Raw genomic sequence first — 12,198 nt, 5'->3', positions numbered from 1 at the left:
GAAAGAAGGTGTTTCTCCTAATGATGAGACAAGATATAAAGCAAGGTTAGTTGCTAAAGGTTACAGTCAGATTCCAGGTATTGACTATAACGAAGTCTTTTCTCCTGTTGTGAAGCATAGCTCTATTCGCACTTTACTCAGTATTGTTGCCATGCATGATTTTGAGCTTGAACAATTGGATGTTAAAACTGCATTTTTACATGGAGAATTAGAAGAGGATATTTATATGGAACAACCTGAAGGTTTTGTTATTCCTGAAAAAGAAAAGTTTGTCTGTAAGTTAAAGAAATCTCCTTATGGATTGAAGCAATCCCCTAGACAGTGGTACAAGAGATTTGACACCTTTATACTCTCTCAAGGTTTCAAAAGGTCTAATTATGATAGTTGTGTTTATTTGAAAACTGCCAAAGCTTCAACTATTTATTTGCTCCTTTATGTTGATGATATGCTTATTGCTGCAAAGAGTATGTCAGAGATTAATGAACTAAAGAAGCAATTGGGTAATGAATTTGAGATGAAGGATTTGGGTGCAGCAAAGAAAATTCTTGGCATGGAAATATCCAGAGATAAACCATCTGGAAAAGTGTATCTTAGTCAGAAGGGATATATTGATAAAGTTCTTCGTCGTTTTAATATGCATAATGCCAAGCCAGTAAGTACTCCGTTAGCTGCACACTTTAAGTTATCATCAGCCTTATGTCCTAAGTCAGATGCAGATATTGAGTACATGTCTAGAGTTCCCTATTCAAGTGCAGTTGGTTCACTTATGTATGCCATGGTTTGTTCTCGTCCAGATTTATATTATGCATTGAGTGTTGTCAGTAGATACATGGCTAATCCTGGAAAAGAGCATTGGATAGCAGTTCAGTGGATTTTCAGATACCTGCGAGGTACTTCTAATGCTTATTTACAGTTTGGGAAAACTAGAGATGGACTTGTTGGTTTTGTTGATTCTGATTTTGCTGGTGATTTGGATAAGAGAAGATCACTCACAGGTTATGTTTTCACCATTGGTGGTTGTGCTGTGAGTTGGAGAGCAACTTTGCAGTCTATTGTGGCTTGTTCCACTACTGATGCCGAGTATATGGCTATTTCTGAGGCATGCAAAAAAGCTATCTGGTTGAGAGTTTTGTATACTGAGCTTTGTGGAGATTCATTTTGCCCTACCATATTTTCTGACAGTCAAAGTGCCATATATCTTACAAAGAATCCAATGTATCATGAGAGGACAAAGCACATTGATGTCAGATTACATTATATTCGAGATGTTGTTACTGAAGGCAATTTGAAGGTATGCAAGATAAGTATTCATGATAATCCTGCTGACATGATGACAAAGCCAGTTCCGACCAATAAGTTTGAGCTTTCTCAAGCTTAGTTGGTATTTCTCACTAGTCCTATGGACTTTGACGCACAAGGTGTTTATGCTGATTTGGATGGACTTATTTACTTTCTTCGGCTACTGGAGGGAATTTGGATCAAGGTGGAGATTGTTAAATTGTGATCCAAATTATACCGTATTGGACTAGACGTAGTACAAACGGTGTGGGCCTTTGCGTTGGTACCGACGCGTACGAGTACAACTCGTTTACTTGTCCTTCAAGGACTCTCATGTATTGCCCTCTTATATACCCCATGTAGTCGCACTTCAGACGGTCTGTCGTCTCGTGCTTGTAATACTCCTCCGTCATAGTGATTGCGCCTTCGTGCGTCCGTGATTTTCTCCCGCAAGGGTTTTCACGTAAAAATCCGTGTCTCTTTGTCTCGTTTATTTCTCGTTATTATCTAACAGAACCAACGTGGAACACTTGACGTTATTTCACAGTTGATGTACTGGTGGAATGATGAACCACCTAGTTTTTCACCTTTTGACGGACGTAACTCTGCTAAACTCGCAATAAAGTGCCAGGTTTTCCTTTAGAAAAAAAAAACAGCGTGGAAAGGTACGACGCATACTCTTTGCCCGTCGTTTTCAATTCGGCCATCAACATTTTATACCGACCATTGCCCGTCTATCCTGACCTAAATTTTGACATCAATGATGTGCGAAAGCTCAAACAAGAATATAAGAAGTGCTCTTAAAAAGGACGGAAGAAACTTTCTACTAGTGCTGATTGTCATCATGTCATGCCTGGTTAATACACTATATTAACATCCATCCATCATGCAGGTACATAGGCGTACCACTACGCAACAAAAGGAAGAATAGTTCAATGATCAAGCAGCCACATGATGACACGAACACGGAACACGTACATCACTCTACATATCGATCTATCCTTTTTTTGGCAAAACATATTGACTTATCTGAATTTGATGTTTTTTTATTTATGATAATACGTGTTTTATTCATAGCATAAAGAATAAAGTACAAATCACGTAAGGACCGATATAACAAAACTGAAAAGATAACAGGACATTTCTGAACTTAACACCGACGCCTGTCGCCTGTCTTCGGCACCACCACAGCAACCATCGAAGAAAAGAATGACGGATCACCTTCTCACCCGAGCTCGACGCGCCTCCATCGCTGATATCCAGCTTTGCAGACCTCCAAGGTGGCTCACCAAAAGTGAAGCCATTGCCGTTGAACGAATCAGACCGGGGCAATATCTCGGACACGTCATCGAACTCCAGATCTGGCACCCCACCACGAATAAGACGCCGAAGGAGGAAACCATACTTGCCATCAACGAACCACGAACCCAGAACACGTTCCGTCTTTCAGATGTCGTCCATGCAGACCACAATCTGCATTCGCTCCTGGACTACCTCCCAAGCTCCGCGCCGATGCTGGAGCAAACGCCGTCGCAACGGCGGAGCCCGAGGACACATGTCCACCACCAGGATGCCGTCGCCGCCACGCTATCCTTGGTTGAACAGACTGATTTCCAAATCCATCCCCAACCATAGGACTAATGGTCTCGTCAGGGAAGGATCCGAAAAATCTTTACTCAGCTCCGTCATCGTTGCCGCTGAAGCCATGACGTTGAAAAGCCCAAAAACCTAGACTACAAGAGAATAAAAATGATTCACTCGTGTGGAGCCGGCGACCCCCCTCACCACTACAACCGAGGTCGCCGGGGGAAGGGAGCCGCCAGCAGAGATGGCCTCTTCTGACGGCGGCTAGGGTTCCAGCCGCCAGGGACGAGAGAAAAATGATCTATGTTCACTCGTTTCTCTCGAGATCAGAGTAGATCTGAATCTGATGCTGCAGATATGAATACTGAAGTTATTTCTCAATTCTCCGCGCAATGCTGCAACAGACCATGTACGTACTAGTCAATCTCAGTATCTGATCCGCCTCGCTCCATCATCAGCGATCAACATTTTGTACCGACCATTGCTTGTCCTCCCTCTGTCTCATAATGTGAAACGTTCGTACACTACGTGACGTCTTAGGATGGAGTATTTTATCTTGACCTAAATTCCGACGTCAACGCATGATAGCATGTGAAAGCTCAAACAAAAATCCAAGAACGTGGTGCTTACAAGAGACGGAAGAAACATTATGACACTGCTTTTTCTTCTGAGCTTAACTTTATTATACTACTTATATATTATACAACAAATACTACTACAATAGGATCTATCGAATTCGATGATCAAGCAGCCACTTGTATGCAAACCCCGCGACACGATGACACGAACACGTAAACAACGATCGATCTGGTGCTCATATCAAGGAATTATTGGAGTTAATTTCATCTGCAATTCTCCGGGCAATGCTGCAACAAGCCACCTACTACTGGTCAATCTCTGTGTCTCTGATCCGCCTCACTCCATCTTCTCCTCCGTCAGTGCACCGGACTGCACCGTGTCGGCTGCCGGCGCGTCTCTCCTGCCGCGCAGCTCGCCGACGAGCTTCCTCAGCGCGGCGGAGGCGCCCGCGCCATCGCAGCCCATGAACACCTCGCCGATGTCGGCGGGCGTGATGCGCACGTCAGCGGCGAGCAGGCCCTCGGCCTCGGCCATGAGGCCGTCCACCACCGCGTCGGGCTCGTCCTCGGGGTCCTCGCCGACGCCGAGGTAGTTCTTGGCGAGCACGCGGAGCGCGGCGGGCGTGCAGTAGCCGAGCTCGATCTTGCGGTCCATGCGGCCCGGGCGGAGCAGCGCCGGGTCCAGCCGCTCCGGGTGGTTGGTGGTGAAGATCATCAGGCGCTCGCCGACGCACGACGACCAGAGCCCGTCCACGAAGTTGAGGACGCCGGAGAGGCTGATGGACTCGCGCCCGATCGCTGCCATGGCCGCGGCCGCGGCCGGGGAGAGCATCGCCAGCTGCGCGTTGTCCTCGTCGGCGCCGCCGGAGTTCTTCTTGCGGTCGGAGAGGTCGAGGGAGCAGTCGATGTCCTCCACGACGACGACGGACTTGGGCGTGGTGGAGACGAGCAGGCGGCGGAGGTGGGAGTTGGTGGGCACCGTGGTGAGCTCCAGGTCGTAGACGTCGAACTCGAGGAGGTTGGCGATGGCGGCCACGAGGCTGGTCTTGCCGGTGCCGGGCGGGCCGTGGAGCAGGTACCCGCGCTTCCAGGCGCGGCCTACGCGCGCGTAGTGCTCCCGGCGGGCAGCGAAGCGGAGCAGGTCGGCGCGTATCTCCTCGCGTAGCGCCGGGTCGACGGCGAGCGTGTCGAAGGTGGAGGGGTGGGAGAAGGTGTGGGAGGTCCAGAGGCGGTGGTGGTCGTCGCCGGGCGCGGCGGCGCGGTTGGTGTAGAGCCTGCGCTCCCGCGACTTGAGCCGCATCCGGGTGGCCTCGCCGATGATGTGGGGGATGTAGGTGTCGTGCACGAAGTCGCGGTGCTGGCGCGGGAACTGGAGCTCGAGGCTGCGGTGGTCGCCGCCGGCGCCGCCGCCGCGGGAGCCGAACACGTTGTAGGGGTTGTGCCCGGCGCCGCGCTCGACGGGGCGCGCGGTGGAGGTCCACTTGACGCGGACGCCCTGGAAGGTGTCGTCCGCGGTGTGCGAGTCCGGGAGCGAGGCGACCGCGCGCTCGGACTGGCGCGGCTTGTAGAGGCGCACGGCGGGGGCGGCGGCGAGGCAGCGCGAGCCGAGGTAGAGCTGCGCGGCGTCGTAGAGGTCGTTGGTGGCGCCGGAGCTGGCGCCGTCGGCCTCGTCGATGAGGATGGTGGCCGTGGGCGCCCGGAACGCGGCGGCGAGGCGCGCGAGCAGGCGGCGCAGCCACTGCTCCGCCTCCGGCGGGATGAAGTCCCGCATGGCCGTCCGGAACACCATCACCGTCGCGATCAGCGAGCCCACCGAGCGCCAGTCCAGGACCATCTCCATGCCGCCAGCTTGTCCGCCGGCCCTGCCACGCTAGCTAGCTTTGGTGCGCGTCGGCTTGTCTTGTCACAGCGCCTGGCGCCAGTGGGTGCAGTGCGAGCTGGTGCGCGCTGTGTGGTGATGTGAGTGGAGTGGGATGAGGAGGAGGAGGTGGTGGGGGTGGGTTTTTATAGGTGGCGCCGGAGGGGACGGGTCGGGGCGGAGGCGGTTGGCCGGATGTGGAAAGTTGGCGGGGTGAGGTGGTGGTGCGTATGCCGGGGCGGGGCGGCTAGGCTTTCGCTGCCTGCCGCATCATTCTTGGCGTCTTCCCCGGCTGCTTTCGCCGCGCCTTTCTGGCGGTGACACGAGTCGGCACGCCGCGCGCCGGCGAGGTGGCGAAAATGTGGTCGAGAGGCTTCCGTCTCACTCGTGCCGTCGTGCGTTCCAAGCCGAGCGATGATTGGCTCACGGTGAGTAGTCCGGTTCGATCGTGCCTTCTGTTCCGTCCATGCACACACACTTTAATAAAAAAGACCAAACCGGGCTAGATTAGCCTGTTGGCATTTCTTTATCCTAAATACTTCACAGTGCAGCTGCGCCGGAAGGACGCGGCGAGCGCACGCGCTAGATGACAAAACTAGTTTGCTGTGTGTAATAAACGCGTTATCCACTGGGTAGTGTAAAGCGCATGCATGTGCCAACGCCATCTATTTATTCTGTTTTAAATTTTCAAAAAGCTACAACTTTTGAACCGAGTGTCAGAACGCAGAACCGTTTTCACTGCCGGGTTCCTCGCAACGAGCTCTTCAAAACTAGATCCCATATGAATATGTTTTGATGATTTTTTTTCGAAAGCAACTTTGATGCTAGATGAAGCAACATTAGTGTTAAACATGAGCAACTCTGCTGCTAAATGAATTGCACCGTGTGTACGACTAACTTCGCCTAGTAGCCACCTAGTTAGTTGTGTGCAACAGTGTAATAGGGGGGTCACCATGATTTCTAAGTTGCATACATTGGAAAATAAGTTGTGGATTGTATAGTTGCCTATCATACTGTGAAAATTTCTTACCGTAGAGTGGAAACTCTAACATGGCTTATAAGTTGTCTACCGCAGAAACCAGGTTGCCCTTTCACTACGAAGTTGCCTACGAGTGATCCTCAATTTCTTACAATACTATGAAAGTTGTCCATCAAGGGACCTAAGTTGCCTACAATATCGAAAAGTTTTTGTGGGATTTAAGTCATCTATCATGATTTCAAATTTTGAACTATGTGGGGATGGGTGGTATGAGATCTGTGTGTTTTTCTTATCTAGGGGAGTCTGCCTGCCAACGCTATTAAGCACACGGATGTTGGCTAGCCAGGTCCTGACGAGCTCTTCAAAACTATACCCACATGAATACGTTTTGATGATTTTTCTTTCTTTCAGAAAGCAACTTGGACGCTAGATGAGACAACTTTAGTGCTGAACAGAAGCAACTCCACTCTAATTTAAATAACTAAGTACCAACAATGAGCAACTAACTAGTAATAGAGAATAACCTTGAACAGAGGTAGACAACATCATATCACCTTTATAAGCAACTTTCTTTCTACGAGAGACAACTTTAGTGCAAAAAATAGGCAACTTCACTACACTTTCTCCTAATTAATTTTCTCTAACATTCTCCTAACTTCCTCACAGGTACTTCTAAGTTGCATATTCTCCTAGCTTCCTCACTGGTACTTCTAAGTTGCATATTGTTGATTCTAAGCTGCCTATAATACTATGAAGTCATCTACCATTGATACTCTTGTATCTGCTATTGCTAACTACGATAGGCAACTTGGTGCTCAATTTTGGCAACTTTTAGAGTGTTTGCATGCAACTTAGAAAAACAATGGTAAACCACTTCACAATATTGTAGGCAACTATTTTTGCAAAGTTAGGCAACCGAGAAGCAATGATAGACACTAATTACCAATAGTAGGAAACTAGGCATCAATTGGTAGGCAATTTACAATATTTATAGGCAACTGCACATCAATTGTAGGCAACTAACTATCAAACAATAGGCAAATGAGCAACCATGCATGATAGGCAAGTTGGGATAATGTTAGTAAAATTCACAGGTACACATAGTGTAGTGAAGTTGTTTTGTATGTAGCACTAAAGGGGCGTTATGTTTTGTCTGATTTTTCTTGTTTTTACGCCAACAAACCTAATAGGAAGTCCTACTAGGCCAAAGAGAAGAAGTTGCTTCGCACGACAGTTGCCTCCTTCACACCCAAAGTTGCCCTAAAAAAGTATCCAGTTGCCCACAGTCAACCATACAATTGCCTAAAACAAAGTATCGAGTTGCCATCCAGTTGCCCAATCCTCACGAACAGAAATATTTTATCAAGACCATTTTTTGATAAATATCTAAATGTTTTAGATACCTGTAATTAAGTTTGGGTCATAGAGGGGGAGTTAAGATTTTCCCCTCCTCGGGTGGGATCCCTTGGTGCAACCGTAGAGGGGAGCGGGTGGAACATACCTATATATGTTGTCTCTACTAGTTGTTTTTGTGGTTCTTTTTTTTTGCACAAGGGTTGCATGATGTTACTGCAAGGAGCTTATGGGGCAGCAACCCCTCTTTTAATGCATGACACTAGTTGCCTCAAATTTTGTAAGAGTTGTCTGAAATCATAGCAAAGTTGTTGCATGTTTTTTACTTTTGCATAGGGGATGCATGCTATTTTTTACTGCAAGGAACTCATATGGGGCAGCAGACCTTTTTTACATGCCTGGTAGTAGTTGGACTCATTGGATGGCTAAAAGTGTCTAGAGAGGTCGATTCTAATATTTGGGGCGTTTTGGTGATCCACGTTGGAGTTGTCTTTATGTTAGGCGATTTAGAGGTGAAACTAGTCAATTGATAGTCATGGTAACCGACTTAAAGTATCCTCCGTTGATAGGTAGTCATACTAGGAAAAAGGAGTTACTTTTCTATAACACTAAAGTTGCCTCTGTAGCACACAAAGTTGCTCGGAAAAAAAAGTTCTTCGAAACCTACTCATATGAGATCTAGTTTTGAAGAACTCATCGCGAGAAACCGACAGGTGAAAATGGATTTGAATTTTGACATTCTAATCAAAAGTTACAAGTTTTTAAAATTTTTGATCCCCTAATAAATGCAGGTGGGAGCTGGCGCGGGAGGTTTTTCCTTTTCTAGACTGTCCTGATGCGGCGTGCGGTAAAACTTTTCTTTTGAGGAGGTCGCTCGCTGGCCCGAACAAGCGCTCCTGCGCCAGGTAGCCAGGTCCTTTTTTTATAGAAAAAAAACTCCGTGAGCATCAAATGCTCAAGCCGAGACTTGAATCCTGATGGGCTGGCTACGAACTCCCGCGCCTTGCCAACTAAGCTACTCTCAATTCTCCACACACCCTCTGATCAAACGCCTTGGCGGCTAAGCAACGGATTGAGCACGTAGGAGCACCACCACCGTACGTGGGACGTGGCATCGATCTTGACCGACGGTGAGTCGACGGGGGCGTGTCCACACAGTCCACTGATAATAATAATAGAGCTGGGTCGAGGATTAGAACATACAGTACGACGGTTGCACCGTCGGTCGTGCCTCGGTGATCGCCCTTTTGCTTTGTGGAAAAGGTTCAGAGCCCAAAGGGACATGATGGTTTACAGAAAGATTCTTTCGTTCGAGGCCGTGAACAAAGCTACTAGTGGGCTGGAGAGTCCAGTCGAGAGCAACTGAGGTAGGTAGGTAGGTGCCGCCGTGCCGCCACCGCATGAACAGCGACGGCGTGACAGGGACCGGCACTGTGCTGAATCCGGCACGAGCCCGGTGCAATCCCCCCGCTCTTTCGGACAGGGACGCCGCGCCGGGGCGGCCGGTGTTTTCTGGTCTGTAGCTTGAGCGACTTGTCGAAATCAGGCATGGATCGGCCGGCTCGGTGCATAGTGCTTTCTGAAATGTTACACGATTGATGCTTGTAGATCTGCCCCGTTCGATCTGAGTAGGACGTGTGCGAAAGCTACGCGGATTGCCCGTCCGTTCTGATCTTGCAGGGGGGCAGGAGGAGGATTTGATTAATTATAAGGGTCAATTACATCACAGGTGCTGGAACTTGGCACAGATGATCATTTTGATGCTAGAACTTGTGATGTATATATAAGTGGTTAAAGAACTTGGCTTGACGGTGTAAATACGGTGTTGTATACGCCTCTTACGTTGACTCGGCGTGAGGCCCGCTGTCAGTGAGATGAAGGGGAGGGGAGGGCAGGGCGTGTGGACTGTCTTTTTGAGAAAAGCCCCTTGATTTTTTTTGTATGTACATTATTTTTAACACATAATTATACTTTACAAAAATTTATGCAAACAACTAAAATGTTGAAATTGTGCATTGACTACAATTCAGTTTAGCCACACAATCGTTTTGTGTTATATAGTCATAAAATTTAATATGGATTTTTGTCAAACTAGTACGTGGGTATGTTTTCATGTTGTATGACCATTTTCAATGTAGCTTATTTTATTTATTTGTATATTATTTATAAAACATGTTATAGTTTACATAATTTTTACGAAAATAAAAAAATGCAAAAATTTAAAATGTTGAAAATGGTTGCGCTGACCGCAATTCAGTTTAGTCACACGATCACGTTGCGTTATATTCATAAAATGTAATTTACATCAAAAGAAGTTCCCTTGTCAGTTGCGATGGAATGCCAGACACTTATTTACCCTGATGAGATTCCTGGTTCGAATGACCGCTCACGCACTGATTTTTGGGATTAAAATTGTTCAATCGAAATATATAAAGGATATGTATCCTTAATTATCGAGAAGTCTGCCTAGGTGTTCTGGCTAGAACCCGCTCACGCAACCAGCAGGTCGCCGGTTCAAACCTCTGGACCATTTTCTTTTCTGTACTTTTTGTGTGAGAAAAATATATCATGGGCCTTTTGCAAAATAAACAGGTCACACGCCCGGCTCAACCCTTTCGGCCAGTGAAAGTGGGCTCCTCGCCATGCTGTAACGTCAAGTCGGTGTTGCAGGCGTATACAACACCGTACTCGTATCGTCAAGCCAAGTTGTTGAACCATTTATATGTACATCACAAGTTCTATCACTAAAGTGACTATTTGTGTCAAGTTCTAGCACCAGTGGTGTAATTGACTTTAATTATAACTTGGGCGTACCAATTTTTCACGTATTCTAGTGTGTTTTTCTCACGTATTCTTGTGTGTGTGGCCACACAACTGTCGAGCACGTACTTGGTGCCAAAACTATATCACATGCTCTTACACGGACAGGCATAAGATATTGTTACATCGACGCGCGCATGAATTAAATTAAATTTTGTTGATGAAGGGTCCCTCAAAAAAAAAATTGGTTGAAGGGGACAGGTATAGAAAGGTAGTGCTTTTCGTGCCACATGGTACATTGCACTACGTGCAAACGACGAGAGCACATCATGCCAGTAGTAAAACAATAACCGCCACTCTCACTTTCTCCGTTTGCAAAAGGCAGCCGGTCTCTGTTCTCCGTTTCGTCAGGAGATGGAAGGCGTCAATAATTGTGAACACAGGCAGCGCCCTGGCTAGTGTGTGTGTGCGGATGATGATCGATGGACGTGTCTCGGTTCAGATGAACGTGGCATCGGACGGTGGCACGAATTGATAACACGTAGGAGTAGCATTTTACAGTGACGAGAGGAGAGGAGACCGCCCGTCCAAGTGGCGAGTTCCGAGCAATGAATCTGGTTTGGCCAGCAGACAAGAACAGACTGAAAGAACAACCGGAGGTGCCGATCATTTGCCTGAATCCACATCTCGGCGGTGCCGATCCTTTCGCCGCTATGGACGATCTACTTAGAAAGCATGCTGCCGACGCAAGGATCTATATTAAACAAGGATCTCTATTAAATTAATCGTGCTAGATCATCCCATTATAACAAGAACACGAGCCGGACACGACCAGGAAACACACAAGACCAGACGTCACTTGTCACTTGTCATTTGTCAACACTGGGTTAAAACATGTAAATAATAATACATTAGTTATGGTATAATTAGAATGACAACTTGTTGGAAATAATAATTTGATTTGTTAATTTTTTTTCGAAGTAAAAGATGTTGAGTATATGATTATTAGGAAGTATAGGATATACTAGGATTTGGCACTACCTTGTATTGTACTTCAAGTTAGTCATTGTACTCCTATATATATGCCCACGAGACTCAAGCAATACAATCAACGATTCCACCAACCCTTCCTCTCCTTTCTAACATGGTATTAGCCTAATCGATCATAAAACCTAGACGCCGCCGCTTCCGCACTCGCATGCCGGCTCCGGGGCGGTCGGCCTCCATGACCGCCGTCGGGGGCCGCCTCGCCCGTACCTAGGGTTTGTCCGCCGGTCGTGTTGACAGGCTTCCCTAGAATCTTTTTCCCGCGCCCTTACTCCGGTCTTTTTTCGCTCTCTCGCCGGGCATTTTGATCGGCGTTTTCTTTTTGGTTTTCCGGTCTATGCTTGATCGGTTTGCGTCGCCCACCGCCATCGTCGACACCCGCACGCCTCTACTACAACAGGCCGGCTTCATCACCGACCCGGCGGCCTCGCGCGACAAGCGACCCCTTACGGCCGTCGTCCGCGCACCGGCCCGCCCGTCGATCTACGTCGCCCGTCACCGCCCTGCCCCGACTGGGACACCTGCATCGCCCCGACTTGACGGCCTCGCGCCATGCGGCGGCCCATCATAACTGCCGTTCGCGCGTCGTCCTGCCCATCGATCCACGCCACCCTCCTCCGCCGTGTCTGCACGGCGGCCCTACGGTCTACCTCGCCGGCCTCGTTCCCAGCTGCGTCGAGCCGACTGGGATAGGCTCGTCGGCTGCCTTAGCTCGGGGCGCCGCTGCTACATTGGTCGCTCGGGCCTCGTTGCCCGGACGC

At 48.3% G+C, this 12,198-nt stretch overlaps 1 protein-coding gene across 1 annotated transcript; it reads right to left on the bottom strand.

Annotated features, from left to right (window-relative positions):
* Positions 1–3,521: 3,521 nt before the first annotated feature.
* On the bottom strand, positions 3,522–5,424 carry LOC109747339 (AAA-ATPase At3g50940). Its single transcript, XM_020306420.4, has one exon. It carries the CDS (start codon positions 5,278–5,280, stop codon positions 3,778–3,780), a length of 1,503 nt encoding a protein of 500 aa, XP_020162009.1. The 5' UTR covers positions 5,281–5,424; the 3' UTR covers positions 3,522–3,777.
* Between the last annotated feature and the right edge of the window lie 6,774 nt (positions 5,425–12,198).

Source organism: Aegilops tauschii, chromosome 7 (genome assembly GCF_002575655.3).
Source record: "Aegilops tauschii subsp. strangulata cultivar AL8/78 chromosome 7, Aet v6.0, whole genome shotgun sequence".
Taxonomy (NCBI): Eukaryota; Viridiplantae; Streptophyta; class Magnoliopsida; order Poales; family Poaceae; genus Aegilops; species Aegilops tauschii.
Note: the sequence above shows the minus strand (reverse complement) of the source record. Positions and strands in the feature narration are given on the sequence as shown.